This window comes from Lepidochelys kempii, chromosome 3 (assembly GCF_965140285.1).
Source record: "Lepidochelys kempii isolate rLepKem1 chromosome 3, rLepKem1.hap1, whole genome shotgun sequence".
Taxonomy (NCBI): domain Eukaryota; kingdom Metazoa; phylum Chordata; order Testudines; family Cheloniidae; genus Lepidochelys; species Lepidochelys kempii.
Window position 1 is genome coordinate 40,694,485 of NC_136382.1, and position 20,063 is coordinate 40,714,547.

The 20,063-nt window shown below is 43.8% G+C and overlaps 2 protein-coding genes across 4 annotated transcripts in view; one reads left to right on the plus strand and one right to left on the minus strand.

Moving 5' to 3' along the window:
* The window catches only part of ERICH1 (glutamate rich 1), a 109,482-nt gene extending 108,117 nt beyond the window's left edge, over window positions 1-1,365 (minus strand). For 2 of the 3 annotated variants that reach the window (XM_073336185.2, XM_073336184.2), the window contains exon 1: window positions 1,227-1,338. In XM_073336185.2, coding sequence (XP_073192286.2) covers window positions 1,227-1,248 — 22 coding nt within the window. In that variant the 5' untranslated portion in view covers window positions 1,249-1,338. Of the gene's footprint in view, window positions 1-1,226 lie in introns of all 3 variants that reach the window. The other variant, XM_073336183.2, reaches the window with a different exon arrangement.
* Window positions 1,366-1,466: 101 nt separating this feature from the next.
* The window catches only part of DLGAP2 (DLG associated protein 2), a 695,707-nt gene continuing 677,110 nt past the window's right edge, over window positions 1,467-20,063 (plus strand). Inside the window, exon 1 of the mRNA XM_073336187.1 lies at window positions 1,467-1,763. Coding sequence (XP_073192288.1) covers window positions 1,746-1,763 — 18 coding nt within the window. The 5' untranslated portion in view covers window positions 1,467-1,745. The remainder of the gene's footprint in view (window positions 1,764-20,063) is intronic.

Sequence of the window (20,063 nt, forward strand, 5' to 3'; positions counted from 1 at the left end):
CCTTAACAGGAACTCAACTTCTGGGGTGAAAGGAGGCAGCAGCAGCAAGTGCACAGCAAGAGGAGGGTAACTTTTGCTCAAGAACACAGCTACAAGCACCTAGTCTTCTAAAATTACTGCAATCTTCAGGGTCCACATAGGGCAGGCAGAATCTTGTTTTAATGGCTTGTTGCTTATCCCCGCTCTTCCTCCCGCCCCCCCAAAAAACACCCTGCAAGGCACTCTTTCTAACGACACAAGGCCAATTAATTAGAGCACTCAAAGGCTGCCACACGTTTATCTACAAATATAATCTATCCTTGCAGATCTACTAAGTGTCACACACTGGACATGACACTCACACAGACAGCTCCATGCCTGTCCTTGCCTATCTGCATACTTCGTGGAATTTCGTACATGCAGCAAGTTTTTCCTATCGCTTCTCCTCCCTGCTATCCGGATTTGTTGTGGTGCTGGGTCTGCAGGCAGCCTCTCCATGCTAGCTCTCAGCCCATGTGGAGCGGCGGGCAGTAAAGCAGGAGCAGCATGCTGTCCCTGGCATGGGACAGGAGCTTCGGCTGGTGGGGGGGAGGGGGGGGAAGGGAAGTGGCGAGGTAGAGCAGTGGCTGTTCCAGATCACCACCAACCCTCACAGGCACTGTAGGCACACCCCAGACTCTCTCCCAGCTCTCCCTGGCACCTCCTAGGCTGCTTCCGGCGATTCCCCCCCGACCCCATGACAGCACCCTTCCCACAAGCTACTTCAGGCTCACTCCCCCACTCCGATGAACGCATCCGATGAAGCGAGCTGTAGCTCAGGGAAGCTCATGCTCAAATAAATTGGTTAGTCTCTAAGGTGCCACAAGTCCTCCTTTTCTTTTTGCGGATACAGACTAACACGGCTGCCACTCTGAATCCCCCACTCCAGCCTCCCCTTCCTGGGCTACTGGGCTCTCCCCGCCAGTAACAAGCCCCATCCAGGCCCCAGGCTTCCTCCCCGCTCCTAGTCCCTGGCCCCAGGGCTCCTCACCCCCAACCTGCCGCCCGCTGCCTCCCGGTCCGGCTCCCGCAACCGCCCGGGCGCGCGGGGAAGCCGGCTCCGCGCCCGTGTGTCCCTGGGGCAGGGCTCACGGGAACTTTGGAAACGTTTCCCGGACCGAGCAGCGAGCGGGCGAGCGGAACCGCCGGCCCGCACCGCCCCCGAGCAGGCAGGGGATCCCTGAAGCGCCCCGGCCCCGCGACCGCACCTTGCCTCCTGCCGACAGACATGGCCCCACACGCAGCTCCGGCCGCGGCACAGGGCCCTGACAGCGCGCCCCAGGCTTCCGCCCTTCCAGCTCCCTCTCCAGCCGGCCGCGCCCACCCCCGGCCGGGGACGGCGCCCATTGGCGCTGCCGGCGGAGGGGCGGCCCCCGCCCGGGGCGCAGAGCGGACCTTCCTGGCATGGCGGCTGCGTCCGGACGGCCCCCGCGCCGCGCCTGCCGCGCTCCGGCCGGGGGAGCGCGGCTGCGCAGAGCGCGCGCGCCGTGTGGAGAGCGGGGTTTGACAGCTGCAAGCTCAGCAGCAGCCCGGGCGGCAGCAGCGCATGGCTCGCGCGAGGGGAAGAGCAAGCGGTGCAATGCCCCAGCGTGTGTGACCGCTGCGAGGGGGGGAAATGTTATACACACCCCGCTCCTCCTCCGCCACCTCCTGCCCGGGCTTCCCCCTCACTTGACCCGCCAGCCCAACATGCAACCCGGCACCTGCTAAATCAATAATGTACTAGAATGTCAGCGCTGAAAAAGGTAAGGACACGGTGATGGGTATCTTCTGTCTCATGCCGGTGAGTGCCCCAGGCTGGGGGCACTGCTGCTCCCAGGGTAATGTAGCCTCTGCAGGCGGGAGACCGGGGGCACAGTGGCCAAGGATATGCAGGACTTGGGGTGTCAGCATGAAGAGACGGGAGCGAAACGACTGGGCTGAGCGTGGATCTTGGGCTGCAAAGTCTGACAGACTCTTGTTAAAAACCATGAGAAGTGCAGCTGCTGAGCGCGTTTGGGGGCGAGGGTACAGCTGCTGCTGGGCTTGTTTTGTGGACGCAGCTAAATCCTGTTGGAATCGTGGGGGCGGTGTGGCTGTTGGGGGTGGAGTGCATCGGGGGTTTCTTGTGGCATTCTGGTCTTAGCAGGAGCTGCTTTGCTGCTGTCGGGTTGGGCGGGAGGCATCTGCAGCTGTGCCTCAGGAGAGCAACGTTAGAGAGCGGCAGCAGGTGCTAGCAGGGTTGTTGCAGGTCCTAGGGATGGGGCTGCTTCTGTTAGGTATCGGCGTGAGGGTTGCAAGAGAGGGTCTTTCTCGTTGCACTGCCTGGGGGCGCATCAGCTGCTGAGCACCGCTGGGATGTTGGGTTTGAGCAGCTGCTGCTGGGGTTGTTGGTTGTCGCTACGCTCCCTCGGGTCCCAGCACTTCTGTGCTGATGAGGATGCAGCTGATTTTGGGGGCTGCCGCCGCCGCTGGGTGTCCAAGGTGCTGACCGGCGGCACAGGGTGTGAAACCGTCAGCTGCGGCTCTTCTTCCAGAAGGCAAGAGACGGTGACAATTGCGCTTTTTGGCCCCGCGTGCAAAAGTGGAAGCCCTACAGCTGACTGGAGCGTGAAACGGGTTGAGGGGATTTGCGATTAAAAGAAGCATTGCACAAAATGCGCGCGCGCGCCATGCCTGATAGAAACACACAGAGAACATGTTAAACGTGTATGTTACAGACTGACCAGCCCGGGGGGAGGAAGGAAGAGGGGGCTCCTCCTGGATTTATATCCATGCAGTAGGGCAGAGTAAGGCTTTTGGCTGGAATGGAGAATTGATGTGTGGGAAGGGGGACACCGTGCATCTGATTTCTTTGCCTGGAAGGGACGAAAGTGCTGTCAGCGAGGATGGTGGGTTTTCACAGACCATCATTGTAAGGGTTGCTATGTGAGGCTGAAACCAGAGAAAAGGCTGGTGTAACCAAGCCGCCTCCTCCACGTCCTCTCGGTGGTGTACTGCACTGGCGGCGGTTCTCAAAGGGACCAGCAATGAGCATTAGTCCCGGGGCAACGGCTTGGAGGTGGGGGGGGGGGGGGGGATGCTGGGGTGTGTGTGATTATCCTGTGTGCGGAGGTAACTGATAACTGGCTCAGCCCTGAACAGGGGGTACCATGGAGAGGGCTGCGCAGGGTGCTGCTAAAGGGAAAGGAGGGGCAGGGAAGAACGGGAAGGGGCTTGGAGGGAGTTTGGATTTAGCGAAAAAGGGGAGATCCATTTCCCTTGCTTGGATAGCTGAGTCCGGACGCTTTTCAAGAAATGGAACCGAGATGCTGCTGGCATTGTCCCTTGCCTGGAGCTGGGATGCTGCCTGTTGTGGAGGGTAACTCTGGCTTTGAGGGGCGGTTGGCTTGATCAGTGCAGTCTGCATCTTGTATAGGAGACCAAATAAGGCTAAGGCAATAAATCATATTGCTTGTGTCTTATCAATGTAGCCAACTTGGGTAAGGTGAAGAAGCTCCAGTGACTTCCTCCATCTTTCTAAACAGGGAGATAAAAGGAGGGGCGGAGGGGACCCATAGGTCGAAATTATATCCCAGATAGGTGAGAGTAGCAGCCGTGTTAGTCTGTATCCGCAAAAAGAAAAGGAGGACTTGTGGCACCTCAGAGGCTAACAAATTTATTTGAGCATAAGCTTTCGTGAGCTATAGCTCACTAGTGACCAGAAAATATTGAGGATTGCTTTTCAGAAAGGCATGTTAAGTGCCTTTGTGGCAACCAAAATCACTTAAGCACTTGGCATTTTCATGCAGCTGCATTTGATGTACTAAACACGTTATGTACAGTACACTAAGTATTAAAAAATTAATAATTTAACTACACTCTTTGTGGTGGGGAATCAATTACAAACTAGCATGTCTAATTACTTTGTGGAATAAAGGATTGAACACCTCTCTAGAAACCCTCTAGGGAGATAGAACCACACTCTCCCCGTACTGTAACAAAGTCAGATCTAATCTCTACTTAGGAATATCATGACTGGAAAGTTATAAAATACTTCTAATATGCCCCCCCCCATATCTTTCGTTGCTCTTGGAAACTAGTAGATTATATAAGGCTTGTAAAGAGGAAGAGCCAATAGTCATAGCAGTTCAGCCTGTTGCCTTGATGCTAAAATGAAGAAGTCATTAATCAGGATTTTCTATCAGCCAAATTGTCCTGTGGTGGCTGCTGGTGACTAAGGCTGTGTTAGCAATTGCGACAGATTTCAGTGTGTTTTGTTGCATTTTCTATTTCATGACGATTTAGATAGTGAATTTCAGATGGTGTGATCTCATCTTTAGATGCAGAGAACAGATTAAAATTTTGTGTGCACCAAGTACATATTGGAGGATGAGGGGAAAAGGAGGAGTACAATAACAATTTGTAGGTATTCAAATCTTTCATCTCAGAAATAGTAATAATTACCCCCCCCATCATTTTACCAAGACCAATATGTTCAGTAACATCAGTTATGCAAAATTCAGCTGAATAATATGCCAGAAAAAGCATAAAGAACTCCTAATTTGCACCTCTTTAAAAAAAAGCTTCCCAGAGCCATTTTCTCCTCAACCCTCCTCTTATCCCTTGTAACTCTGAGGGGTTAGGATCAAATGGATGGTGAAGTTTTTCCACTCCAGTTGGATCCTTAGCACCCATACAGAGTCCCTCCTGACATGGGTAGTCCCATTAACTTCAATGGAAATACTGCTTTTGAATAAGGCTTTGCAGGATTAGGACTTTAAATTGTTTGTTTAAAGTTTAAACAATCCTAATATCAATTTTAGACCAAATCTAGTCATTCTGATTCAACGGGGAAATCTCACTATGCAAAGATGAATATATACATATCAAAAATTAGTCAAGATGATGAGACTATGTTTTATTTCTTTCATTGTCCAGGTTTTGACAGACTTTGCAATCTAATGATTTTACTATTAGGGCCCTGATTTTTTTCAGTTGTAATTTGTGTATTCTTATCTGTAAGCTCATTTTATGTGTGTGTCTATCTTCAAGTGCATTATACATACAACTAGTGGCATTTTCCCCCTAGTATTATAAATTCTTTTTTAACTCAGACATTAATTATGTCCTTTTTGCAGTTTGTTTCCATTTGTATTTTACTACATTACAGGTTTAAATTGGTTTACTATGTCTTGGAAGCAAGTGATAGTTGACACACTTCCAAATTAAAACAAAATCATGTGTTCCACTAAACTTGAATCAGTCTTGATTGTGTATACCCAGGAACAAGACTATCAAACTGAAGTGCTCTTTAATTGATGGTGTGTTTCATCTATATTTCTCTGGAAGCTATAATGCTGCAAAACTGGAGAACTGACAAAATCTGAAGAAATCCAATACTTCAGATCATCTACATAGGGTGACCAGATAGCAAGTGTGAAAAATCAGGATGGGGGGGAGTAATAGTTGCTTATATAAGACAAAGCCTTTAATATTTGGACATCTGGTCACCCTGTCTATGTAGATTATGACTAGAAGTATGAACACTTCTACACTAAGGCTTTTCTTGAACATGTGAAGGAGCCCAACTGTAGATTACTGACAACGCTGGTGTGGGTTTTTTTTTTCCTGGGGTGGTGTGAGCTTAATTCTTTGTACTGTGTCCTGCAATACACCATGGGAGTACATTAGCTGTAAAGGATTGATTTTAAGAAATGATTCTAGATGTGCTGCAGATGTTGAAATTATTTTCTAATGCAAATATATTCAAGATACCTAATGTACGCTATCAATTTCCATTCAGTATTTGTGTTCTCTCTGGAAAGTTATTAGGACAAAACGGGGGTAGTAGAAGATTTCCATTTTTTGTACTTTCAGAGCTCAGCAATTATACATAAAAAAACCTATTAAAAAGTCATTCCACATGGAGTAAACAAAGTATTTAGTTTCATGAATGCAATTTTATATTTTTCCAGCTGCATTATTTTTAAAAAGATCAACCAGATTTTATTACTTTTTCTTTTAAAAGGGATTTTGTTGTTTTTAGTCATGAATCATTTTGTATGCTCTTGAAGATATCTGGTTTGTCGTTTAAAATTGTATCAGATTATGTTAATGATTTTATGACTGAGTGTTATGCACTGGAGAGTTAATTCTGAGTGTTATATTCAGAGCCTGTGTGATCCTAGAATAAAGAATACATTTATTAAGTCTGCATAATTTAACTAAACAAAAAATAAAGGCTAGATCTGTCAAATGTAGTTGATTCTATTTGAGATTTTTTTTTAGCATTTTTCCTTAGTGCTATAAAATGCTATTTGCATGCACTTTTCAAGCAATATACCTAATTTCCATTGGGAAAAAATGTAGGAAATACTTATTGACTAGCTTCTTATAATTTGTAGTTCTACTTTGCAGATTATTTAAATATCTAGTGTAATTTTAAACTACATTTACAGTGAAACCTTTTTTAAATAAGCACTCAGTAAACAAAGAGTACTTAACAGAGGTGATCAGGAGCAGTACTATATTAAGCAAGAGCCAAAATCTACAGAATGGAGCCCTGGCCCTGTTGAAGTCAATGGCAAAACTCCCAGTGATTTCAACGGGGCCAGGATTTCACTCACAGCTTTTACTTAGGAAAAAGTCCCACTGAATTTGAACAATGTTAGATATGGTATATTCTCAAGACAAAAAAAGTTGCTTGATTAGGGTTTCAATCTGCAAAGTCCCGAGCACCCTCAGCTCTGACTGAGATCACTTGAGGCATAATTGTATTCTAATAAAGCCCTCACTCATGCCTAAAGTCAAGTTACTGGAATATTCATTAATAAAATGTGATAACTGTGAAGGCAAGTGGTTGCTTTATTAGGTATTCAACATATGTGATCCTGAAAGGTGCTGAGCACTCACAACAATTTTTAAATCAATACTGGATGTTTTTCTGAAAGATATATTAGAGTTCAAATAGGATTTCCCTGAATTAATTCCTATGTCCTGTATTGTGGGGTCAGGAAGGAATTTTCCACAGGTCAGAGACCCTGGTTCTTTTCCTGACTTTTTTCTTTTGCCTTCTCTGCAGCATGGGGCATGAATCACTTACAGGTTTAAATTAGGGCAAATGGTGGATTCTCTGTAACTTGAAGTCTTTAAATCATGATTTAAAGGAGGAGGCCAGACTAGATGATCACAATGATCCCGTCTGGCCTTGGAACCTATGACAAATTCCCATGGAAACTCAGCACTATGAGATCTCCCTTACTGTCTTCATCGTATGTTGATTATCCTGATAGAGCTATCCCTTCTCTTCACAAGTACAGCATTGTACTCTAATAGTGGATGCTACAATAATATTAGAAAGGGATTCATAAATAATATCTTCCATGATGGAACTTTGGCTTGATAGAGAACTTTGTTAGAATACATGATGCAGAATACTCAATGGAATAATTTTTTTTAGGTTTAAGAAAAGTGTTAAAATTGTGCACCTATCTTTACTATGCAAGGGGGAAAATCTTTTGCAGTTAAATGTAGTCAAAGCAATTTCTTTTTATGACTGTTATAATCCTATAAGTAATTTTGGTAATAGAGAGAACATTGAAACGTCCCTTGTTTTTTCTATGGTTTACCATCAGGGGCCTCTTTCAAACAACATCAGTCAAACAAAAACAGCTGCTGCAATTTTAGTGCATGAACAAGACAATCCTTATTAGCTACTTCCGTTCATCACCATAGTGAATTAGCTTATTTAAGCATGCATGATAAAACAGACGATTGCGGCCCATTAAAGCAGAAAACTAATGTTAGCCCCTCAAGTATGATGGTAACGATACTTTATATCAGTTGTTAGAAATCTACTATACAGAACAAATATTTCTGTATTGATACAGTATTTCATTATTAGGATAGAGGGAGGACCTCTTCCTTTTAATATCGGGGGGGGAATAAATGCTGTATAATTTACCTTGCTAAACTCAGATATCCATGAACCGTACAGCTTCCTTTCCTCCACTAGTTAAGAATACCTGTGTATAACAGACAGTATGTCAACAGCTATGATCAAACATAAGTATAACTAGGTATGGATGAATCAGAATCCCTATTGTAATAGACCTGACTGTGACTACAAATGGTCATGCTACATTCCATAAATACCTCAATACTAAGCATGTGCCCCCTGCACCATATTACACTTCAGCAGAACTAATTATTGTTATGTTTCTTTCTCTGACTCTCAGTTTTTGCCTTTTTGCTTTTATCTGCTCTCTGATTTTCTAGATACTATACTTCTTACACAGCTTACCCAACTATTCCATTTTCCTCACTGACTTTTCCGTTTTCTCTGTCTTGGTGAGTTTTGAGAAGTGAATTGCAAATAGCTTGTGTTCTAGCTGTGTTGGTCCCAGGCTATTAGAAAGACAAGGTGGGTGAGATAATAAAAGATATTATCTCACCCTCTTGTGTCTCTCAAATAGTTTCAAGCAAGACACTAGCCCTTAGATCTCCTACTAACTTCTATGTTTTATAGCCACATTCTTCTATCATTTAAAATATTTTTCCTCTCTCATTTTCATAATGAAATGTGTGACACAGAAGAATAGTGGAGTCTTTATTTCGAGGCTGCAGTCACCTGATATGGGTCAGATACGCTAATAGTTGATACTCTCATCACAGAATGGGAGTCAGCATCCACTAACTCCAGTGACTGCTTTTAAAGCTGTTGCTAAAAAAAAATAACTGGCTAATCTGACAATAGTGAAACTGATTACATACAAAATGCTATCAGAGGCTCAAAGTAAACAAATTGAAAGAGTAAACAAAATATTTCCTCTTTACTCTTAGTTGTCATGGGTAACTTTAGTAGGTAATTTTTGTTCATGGAAGTATTTTTTTATTAATTGACATTGCCTCTTTAAGTAGTAATGGCATTTGAAGATGGCATTTGCAGTATAATGAGAGCAGCTTCTATGAGCACATCAGTTTGTGCACCTATATTCCACAGTGAGCAGTTGGACTGCTTTGCCAGTGACGGTACTGTGGTATTAAATTCAAGCGAGTAAAAAACAAATGATGTTGGGTAATTTGGTGCTTTACAGAATCATCATCAGTCAGGTACCAGAGAGGAACAGTTTTGTATTAGTGGGTGTCTTGTTTCAGTAAGGAGTAGAATGAAGTTCCCAGCTTTCATGTCATTCTCCTACCTTCACAAGTAGCCCATAAAAACAACATAAAACAAATTGCTTCAGTAGCCTGTGTGGAGGTTTTGTTCCTGGAATGTTGTTCTTTGAATGGAAGGCAGGAAAGAGAGAGAACTCTCCACTTCCTTTTTGCGCTCCCCGGGCAACCCAAAAAACAGACCTACGCCCTACCCCTGTTCAATCCTTGACAATTTATGGTTTAATAAGCAACTGGGATATGAAGCTATGTAGCATAAACTTTGGTACACATCAGATTTTGTCTAAACAGAGCCCTAAAAGAGTAGGAGAGAAGCTGACTCATTTGTTTCATTCACTTAAGGTTCTGTCTACACTCAAAAAACAAAACAAAAAACGTGTTCTGACTTGGGTTAGATAACCTGACTTAGCTAACAAATAGCAGTGAAGATACAGCAATTTGATTTTTAAGTCAAGTTAACAGGTCAAGTGTAAGCCTATAGGGCAGCCTTGAGTTGAATTCAAACTGCTAACCTAAGTTAAAAGCTGAGTTGTTGTGTCTTCACTGCTATTTTAACTGGGTTAAGAACACACCTTTTTTGCAGTGCAGATATGTCCTAAGGGTGAAATTCACTCTGTGCAGTGGATCAGTACAAGGCCTATCTTGTATTCTCTGCACAGCAGTGGTTTTCACCCTAAATGAACGAATAGAGGATGATACTAATTATCCTCACTCTGATGGGAAAGTAAGTGAGGTTCTCCTCTTATCTGAATTGTCTTTCTCCATCTCACTTCCAAATCTTATAAATCTGCATTACCAGTAGCTTTCTGGATCTTATTTCATAAAACAGGAGATATCAGTAAAACAATTACATTTGAGGTCTCTTGTTTGTCTACATAAATTCTCTTCCTTCTATTCCCCCTCCTTGAATAGGATCTCTGATTGTAACATGTAGTTTTAATTATGCTTACCCACCTTAGTAAAATGTTGTCATCTACAATTGAAAAATGCTACATATATGCAAAATATTATTCTTTTCCATTGGCTGGTAAGTCTTTTGGGCTCTCATTGGTGAGAAGGATGGCTGCTAAGCTCATAAAGCTCATTTTCCCTTTGGAGTAAAATTCAAACCTCTCGGTTTTCAGCTCTTGCTGGCTGCTGGAACATGAAGCTGGCTGCATGGTTTCCTTCATGGCAGCTCATAGCTCTATCATCTAACCACTGGCACATTTTTCTGGCTGATTAATTCTTACTTGGATTTGCTATTTGTGTGTTACTTAAAGGCAACTAATTTTAAAAATTTATTTTAACGTCTTGGAGGTTCCATCTAACACTGAATCTGATATTCTTTCAATCCAAGGAGTTGCTCTTAACTATTTCAGCTTTAAGAGGGTAATTTTGTACTAAAGAGATTTTGATAATAAAGAACCTACTATTAATGAAGTTCTTAGAATGGCTAAATGGAAAGAAAGCAGCAAAATCAATTGGTTCAGAAATTTAAGTTTGTTGATTTTGTTTTCTGAAATGGAAGCAGACAAAGAACATATGATCTGCTGACTACCAATCATTTTTTAGTAAGTTCCATTTGGCTGAAGGTTCAAAGATTCAGACAAAATAGCTATTGTTCATTAATATTGGGTAGATTATTTTATATGGGATCTTAAAACAATTTGTTCATTTTGGAGATTCAGCAGATATTCCTGACAGAGTTGCTTATAGTAGAGTATTTAGAAAGTGCACCTGTGCATTTAAAAGTCCAACACTGTTTATGTTATGAAGTGAGAACCCCAAAATTAGTAAACCTGAGAAATTAAGAATTCCATCAGTGATGAGATCCTAATTCTGCTAATAATGCAACATTTGATAATACTGTATCTAAGACTAATTCAGTCAGTGTTTCCCCCAAGTATTAATTTAGAATTTATCCTAAAAAATCCCAATATTTGTAGGTATTCACTTCTAAAAGTGCTGCTCTAATATCTCTGGACTACTGCAATATCTTCTTTCTGTAGATCAATACACTCTCAACACTGACCTCTTTAGGGAGAGTTGCAACAACTAAAATCCTTCACAACCTCACTGGAATTGAGGATTAGCATATTAAAGATTTTTGCCCTGTCTTACTTCAGAATGTACTTGTACCTCCTCTCTCCTCCACCCATTTAGTAGGGGAAACATAGTACATGAAGATACAGGATCTGTAGCAGGTTAATAAACTGCAGGGAAATACAATATTGAACAGGACCAACCATAAATATGGTAGGTTTACTTTACTGAAAGCTTTAGCCTGATCTAAGGCTAAACATTACTCTCCCATCTTCTCCATAGCCCAATTTCAAATATTTCCTGCAAACTACACAAAGTGTTTGCAACCTTTAACTGCGTTTTAGTGTCTGGGATGTAATAGTTTCCCTGCTGTCTTCCCCAAACTTTTGGCTAAAATGGAAGCAAAAAAATTTGTAATCCATGTTCAAAAGGACAATAGACCTCCAATTACTGATATCTTCCAATTCCCCCTTTTCTGGGTTGGGGGCGGGGGGAAGGGCCTTCATAAAAGGAAGTTTTCAACTTGCCTCCAGTCAAGGCATTGGTGAAAGTCCATGGAAGCACCATAGGAAAGGGATCAACAAATCTCTGATTTTGCCATCTATGCATCAGCCCCAAGGGGAGTTTCCTTTATTGACAACGTAGCTGCAGGAACTTCTGTCTCCCCTGTTAGCCTCACAAGCTAGTACCATTCCTCATCTGCCAAAGCAGGAAAACGTGCAATAATAGTCAACAACTTGCTGCTGCTGAAAAGGAGGAATGTTTTATCCCTGGATGAGCTCACTGCAATACTCTGCTATACTGAGGTAGTTCCAGCAGGTCCCTGCAGACCTGCCATGTTAGGATTCTGTAATTCTACCATCTCCCACTGCATTTTTTCCTTTACATCCTGTAAATACATCAGAGGAGGCTGCCCTGCCTTTTGTCCAGAAGTCCTTTTCAAATGTAGCTGATTCCAGCTTTCTCCTTTGATATTAAATCATTTCTTTCTTCCTTTAAGATCCTCCTGTCTACTTTTCTCTAGCTTGTGGTCGACTATGAACTCCCAAATGACTCTGCAATGCTAAATAACACTTGTAATCAGCTGTATTTCAACATTGCGAAAGAAACATACAGAGGGCACCAAGTTGCACATGGTCAGTTTACACCATTTCATCTGGGATGCATAAAACTCTTGACAGTTTCTCGTTCCATAAAGATGCCTTCAACCTTTCTAATTATCAACGGCATTATTGAGTAAACAAATATTTAGTGTCCAGTAACCTCAGCCAAAAGTCCCATTCAACCTGAACCAAGCAGTGGTCAGAGAACTCTAAAGGCTGCACCCACATCTTGTATCACTGAAGTAGGGTTCACATACACCTGTCCAATCGACTACTTGATTCCCTTTTAAAAAAAGCCCCAGCCCTTCTTAAATGAGAATGCCCGAAACATTTTGTAACTTTGTGGCAACTCATACTGCTTGTAAATACGTTTCATCAACTCGTAAGACTTCAGGTTATTTTGTCTGTTGGTCACTCCATAAAAACTGTTAAAATACCTCCCCCCCACCCCAAAATAAATCTAGCTGTTGAGCCAGCAGTAAGAAAGGAATAGCCTCCATAAAAAGGATCTTTCCTCAGCTTTTGATGCTATGGGCTGTAAATGGCAACACAGTGATACCTCACACCCAAAAAATAGAAATCAAATAACAACCCCTTTCCTAGTTGCATTTCTGCAATTCTCTGCACCAATATTGCAGATGTATAAATCTTACCATTACTCCATCATAAGTAGCAGGCCCAGTGGACCAGAAGGATGGGCCCCTCCTCCAAGTCCTCTGAGCAACCAAAACATCTTTCCTAGAACATAATCTTGTTTCTTGGATCTCTACTAAATCCAAAGACCCTTCAAAATCTGAAGACCATTTGCCTCCAGCACACATGCAGGATGGAGCGCACATTCCAAATTGCTATTTTCAGTAACTTCTAAACAAAGGCTCAGGTCTGAGTCATCACAGGTACTTGCAATCCCTGTCTAGTTGACCATCTTGGTACTGTTTTTAATTCCTCTGATTTACCCCTTTCTCTCACCCTTTCCTTTTTGTCCCCTCCCCCCCTTTTTTTTGACTGATTCATTAATCTTCAAAGTCCCAGATCTTGATCCCAAAGAGCATGGTTCTTCCTGAAGTTGCTCAAGTTTAGTAACTCCCCAATCTTCATCCCCCAATAAATGGGCTTGCAGGGCAGATTGACTCAAATCAAAGCAACTGAAATCACCAATTTTAATCATGATTTCAATTAGCAAGTAGGAAACCTTGATTTAACTCATTAGTTTTAATTGTGTTTTGGATTTGTACTTTTTAGTTATTTTCCTCAAGAAAGATTGATTCTCATTTGATTTGCAGCTAAACATGTTGATTTGCAACTAAATATAGCCTTTACATTAAGAATTGATGCCTCTTTTTGCTAACCAGGATGATACACGCTATTAAGACACATTTATTTAAACAAGTATATAGTGTAACTGACACGTATTCAAATTCTTATTTTTTACTTTTTGTTGTGTTAGAAAATGGTGAATGATGCATTTCTTATTTATCAGGTGATTATTAATTTTTACTTATGATTTATGTAAAGCTATATTTGTATGGAAATGCAAATGCAAATAAAAATGAACAAAAGAGCAGTTGTTTTAGTATTATTATTATAATTAAATTAAATGACCTTAAAAGTGCTGGATACAAAAGAAAAAGGTTTATCAAAATAAGTTTTGCACTTAGAACTAACTGATTTATTAAATGAAGGAATTATCTTACCTAGTATTTATTTATAAATTGGAAGAGAAAAACAAGTTTTCCTGCTCTGTCAGCACTCAATTGATTTCTTAACTTTGAACCAATTAGCAGTTGAACTGAACTAGTTGAATAAACTGAAATGAAGAAAATATTCTCTCTGCACCTGTAGAAGAGGCTACTGCTGTCAGAAGTATTTCAACAAACTCTGGTTGCAGGTGTTTAGCTTTCTTGGCAGCTAACATGTAGCACTTACAATTATTTTTGTATTTAATTTAAAACTTAATAAATTTGGGCCTTAATTTAGGCTGTCAATTCCAGATTTAATTTTAAATAGGTTTATTTCAATGTGTACTTAATTTTAATTAACCAAAATCTGATTTCAATTAAAAAATCTGATGTTTTTTAATGAATCAGTTTTTATCTACCCTATGAGCTTATAACGTGTCCACAAGCTCCTCTCTTTGCCCCCCCCTTGCCCGAGGCAGCACCAAATACAGAAAACCTGTTATTCATTGGATTGGTGAAAATCCTATGTAATTAGGGTTGCCAACTTTCTAATTGCACAAAACTGAACACCCTTGCCCACACCCTGCCTCACCCCTTACTGAGGTCCCCTTCCCTCTGTTACTCACTCTTCCCCACCCTCACTCACTTGCTCATTTTCACCAGGCTAGAGCCGGGGCGGGGGACTGGGGTATGTGATGGGGTGAGGGCTCTAGCTGGGGGTGTGGGCTCTGGTGAGGGGCTAGAAATGAGGGGTTCAGGGTGTGGAGGGGCTCCAGGCTGAGGCAGGGGGTTAGGGTGCAGTGGGGAGGTGAGGGCTTCAGCTGGGGTTGTGAGCTCTGGGGTGGGACTAGGGATGAGGAGTTTGGATTGCGGGAGTGGGCTCTGGTCTGGGGCCAAGGTGTTTGGCATGTGGGATGGGGTTCTGAACTGGGGCAGGGAGTTGGGGTACGGCAGTGGGTATGGGGTGCGAGTTCCAGGAGGGAGTTTGGATGCAGAAGGGGGATCAGGGCTGGGGCAGAGGGTTGGGGTGCAGGAGGGGATGCGAGGTGCAGGCTCTGAAAGGGAGTTTGGGTGCTGGAGGGGGCTCAGGGGGTATGGGAGAGGGTGCAGGGTGTGGGCTTCAGGTGGCGCTTACCTCAAGCACCTCCCAGAAAAAGCTGGCATGTCCCTGTGGCCCCTAGGTGGGAGGAGGAGGGGCATCAGGGAGGCACCGCATACTGCCCCTGTCCACAGGCACTGCCCTTGCAGCTCCCACTGGCCGCAGTTCCCGGCCAATGGGAGCTGCGGAGTTGCGCTTGGGGCAGGGGCAGAGCGGTGAGCCCCCTGGCCACGCCTCCGTGTAGGGGCCACAGGGACATGCCAGCTGCTTCCAGGGAGCTGTGCGGAGCCAGTTATGTCCCCTTTCAACGGGGTGTTCTGGTTAAAAACTGGACGCTTGGCAACCCTCTATGTAATTCAGGCAACTGTAGGCCACCCTCATGATAAACTGAGCATTGTCTTTGGATCCTCTGTTTCACTTTCCAATTTCAAGAAACATTGCTGTTCCTGAAGATGGGCACATCAAAACGTGCTCTCTAACTAGAGAGTCTGTTAGTAGCCTGTCGATCCATCCCTGGTGCCTGAGATTCCTGTGTAACCAATTGTGTCTGCAGATGTTTCTCTTTTGCCCCCTCCCTATCTCTGTTTCTAAGGCAAGACCATCCCCCATATTACCAGGTTTAATGCTCCAGTCTTTAGCGTCCTGACTCTCAGTGGTTCCCACATCCTCTCCCTGACCCATCCCCAATCCTGTATCAGTGAAGGACAAAATCAGTCCTTCCCACAAAGGTAGAGTGGCCCAGATGCTCAAAATGGGCCCTTCATCAATCCTTGCAGGGCTGCTTGGAATCCTCTGACCCCCTGGCTTTGTATGACTGGGAGTGATATCTTTTCCTATTGTCCCATGCTTCTGGGCACTTTCTATAAACATGTCCACTGTTCCCATAGATATAGCATCTAATAAGGTCCCTGCAGTTGTCAGTCTTGTGAATATGTGATCAACAGGGCATGCCTTTTCTCACCCCACAGTCATCACTAAAGTGTTCTGTAGAATCACAGCTAAAACAAGTGTGTGGCTTCCAGGGATACCTACAGTAACCATACATAGAACCTAAATATAATATATTGGAAAGATGTTGCACTATTTTATTTATCAGGAAAAGTTTGAAGGGGCCTTTAAATTCACCATTTCAATTCCTGGATGTATTGTAAATTTTAGATTTAAGCTAAATGCTGAATATCTGCTCCCTGTATATTTTCATTGTGGAAAAAAACAGGAACTGGGTTAATAGAAGGTTGAAATAAAGAAATAGCTACTGTACCATCTCAGACTCTCGTTCCTTTCTTAAATCCAAACCATTCCCAGAAAAATTCAACTTCACCCTAGGATTAAAAGCTGGTATCAGATTCTCTGCAGCCTAGCACATGAATTATGACTTTCAATTGTGTAGGAGAGAATCCTACAGTTTTTAACAGAGTCCCAGTAATAAAATCTCTAGTGGGACATTTGTCCACATCTCCTGTGTAGTGCATTTGAATCATGTATCTTGCCTAAGAAATCCTAGGAAAATGTTTCCAACTGTGAATAGTCCTGACCAGAAGCCTGATCCTGACCAGCTGTGATTTCTGCATATGATTCTGTGGCAGCTCCATGACTGGAAACAAATACCCCACGTCCTTTCATATAATCACTTTTCTTCAGATGCTCATTCAAAATAGGCCATTGTACTCACAACAGCACTAGGACTTCCCTTTGTGTTGCTGGGGACCTCAGGATCACAAAAAAAAACAAAAGATCCCACTTCAGAATCTAAAGAATGCCTCTTCTGAGCTACTTTTCCCTTCAGTTGACCCTTATCCTTGGAGCCCCTGCAACAGAGGAGACACAAGTACTACTCCATCTTCCACAGGGAAAGGGGAAGCCACAGATGTGGCAGCTAAGTTGCCACTTGCCTCTACATTTGTGATACACCACAACCATGGCAAAGCGTCACTGTACTGCTGAGGACCCCATGCACAGTTTGACACTTAGGACACACTCTGCATATCATTTCCCAGAGAGAGGGAACCCAGTTCTACCATATCTGCTCCCTCTGGCAGCTACTCCACAACAGCAGGAAGCTCCAGAGCAAACTCTTTTCTTTTGAACAACATGCACTCCTATTGATTGCCTCTTCATATACACCCCTTCTTTCTCTCCCCACCCCCAGCACAGCCGCAGGCCAGTTCCACTATGCAACGTGCCTTCGGCCTGGGGGCACAACTCCCAGGCCCCACAGTAACAAGGCTCATAACATCAGTTGCTAAAACAGCTGAGAGAACCACAGGATCCACCAGTCCATGCAAAGTAATTTGTGCATCAGACTCCAAACAGTCCTTGACTCTCTCACCATTACATCCAGAGAACTCACTGGAGAAACAAAACCTCCTCCAGCCCCACCACCTCAAGCTTCAGCCATCTTGGCAAGAGGAGGAAGTGAGTGTGCTTTCTCTCTCTCTGACCAGAAATTCCATCCTGGACCTGAGAAATGTCTCTTGATGAAAGCTTTGTCAAACCTGGCACATTCCTGGGAAAAGTTACAGTTGACAAAAATCAGCATTTTCCGACAAAAAAAAATAATAATCAAATTATTCCTTGACTCACTCTAAATGGGTGGCTGAAGCCTCAGAGAAACAGATTGACCAAGTTTGTTTGCCAGGAAGGAGGTTGAAGAAGTACAATTTTTCCCAGAAGGTGCACAAAGAATCCAGGTCTTATTCCTAGCATTTAAAAGCTCAGCGGGTTGGGGAGAGAAAAAAGACAGACCTTTGTAGAGAGAAAGGGAACTTTTTGACAGTGGGACCAACCAAGGCTAGGGGAGCTGTCTGCTGAGGTCAGCAATTTGGAAGAGAAGTCGGACTGGGAGGAATGGAGTCCTGGAGAAGGATCTAGAACCCTGAAAGGACACTGACTCAAATCCCAAAGAATGCTCAAAAGTGGAAGGGAACGGAGGCAGGGATTTTTATGCAGGCATTTCTTATTTTGCCTGGATCTGTACAGTATACCTCTTGTGGTGTCTAAATGAAAGAGTGATTGCAGTAGAAACTCTACACAAAGTCTGTCTCTGTTTGCTTCAACTGACACATGTTTCTGATGGGATAAACTGTAAACTATAGTGCCAACACATTTAAAGCTCTGGGAAGGGTATGCTCAAGCCACTGGGGTGTCGGGTGGGGCCTGGGGCATTTAAATCTAGACAGTTGGGCTGCAAAATCCCAGCTCCCAGAAGCAGGTGGTAGATGGAGTCTCTGTATTCTGAGAGTATGCCTAGAGATGCAAATGTAACCCTTCTGCCAGGCCGAGTTGGTAGCAGCAAAGGCCGGGTTCAGAACACAGGGGTTCCCTCTCATCAAAGCAAATGCTAAACTGTCTCGAGCCCCCACCCAGTGACCTGGGAAAATCTTACACACACCCCTGGGTGCCTCAAAGAGGCAATACTTCCCCTCTCGCAAGCACAGAGTCTCGGTGTAGCAGAGAATCTTTAATAACATGAGGTAAACGACATCAGCATTAAATTGGGAAAACATCACAACTAGGGTTCATCAACCAAACCATGAGCAAAGACCCACCCCAGCAAATTGGGCCATGTCCTTTCCCTCGGATTCTTGAGTCCAGCAACCCAAAAGTCCAGCCCCAGAGTTCAAAAGTTCATCCGCAGAGCGTTACTCCTCAGTCTGGGTGAAAATGTGGGGGAGGAGGGGCGGGAAGAGGTAAGGGGCACCTTACATAATCTGAAGCTGACTGCCCCACAGCTCCATAGGGCTTCACTCCAATCTGCCCCACGAGCCCCTCTGCTCCACCAGCTGTCCCACAAACAGCTCCGCTATGCAAGCAGCTCGAGCCGTCCGATGAACTGCTCTACCAGCCGGTCCACGAGCCGCTCCCACCGTCCCGCAAACTGCTCCGCTCTGCTATAGATCTTCAGGCTCCCCACTACTTAACACAGTGCTCAGTGATTTCAGCTCTTAATAATTTTAGCTCTTTGGTGATTTCAGCTTGTAGTGGTAGGAGCCTCAGTGCTAATGCACCATAAGGCCAAAGTGAACTCAGTACAGGACCTGTAGTTAGACTCCTAATACACCCAAAATTAGCTCTGATATTCCACAGCGAAGAAAGACAGAGAAGTTATTGATGTTTCAGGCCCACACCAACAGATACTGATACTGTCTCCAGCCTCTCTACATTCACAGACTTTTGGAACCCATGTCCCTTGCCTAGCGACTGCTACTTAGTTGATGGCGAGTCCCTCCATCACAACAAAATGCCAAGTACAGTTCCACTGTCCTTGATTCCCATAATCAGGAAAATGACAGTTTATTCTTCCTGCCCCAATATCAGAGACACTGGGGATCCCGCAGCAGCCAAAGTGACCATTTGGGCAGCTATGGGCTCATTCTAGGCGGGGTGGGTGTGTCTATGCAAATGAGATCAGCCCCTTAAGTTCTTTTCTACAACTTGCCAGACCTCACCACCAGATGTCAGGGTGGAGCTCATCCTGACTCTGCTTACACAAAGCCAGAGGGAGTGCCTGGACTCTGCTCAGACTCAGCAAGCCAAAAGCACATGATCCAGTGTGGGATTCAAATGCAGCAGCCTGGTGAGTGTCCAGTAGGGAGAACTTGCCCAGGGCTGTGGAAAAAAAACAACTCTCAGGGAGAGGTGATAGTATTGATATCAGTGGGAGCCCCACAAATGAAATCGAGGGAAAGCAAAATATTAAAATTACAATGCAGATCTGACTGGAGAATTTTGCCTTACTTACTTTGATAGAGATGTTTCTCCACTAGAACTGTCAGCTAATGATCCCCTTGATTAGTAATAGGCAAAAATTCCTTCCAGGAACTCTACTGGCTTTTATCCACGGATAATCTTTTCAGCTTAGTTATTAACTCAAATACAACACATTCTGTCTCGTAACCATTTTTAATTTCAGGCCAGGGTTTCTAGAAATAGAGAAAATACAGCCCTTTGACTTCTTTAATATTGCATAACTTTTCATAGTGTCTACTTTGTTGGGTTTTTTAA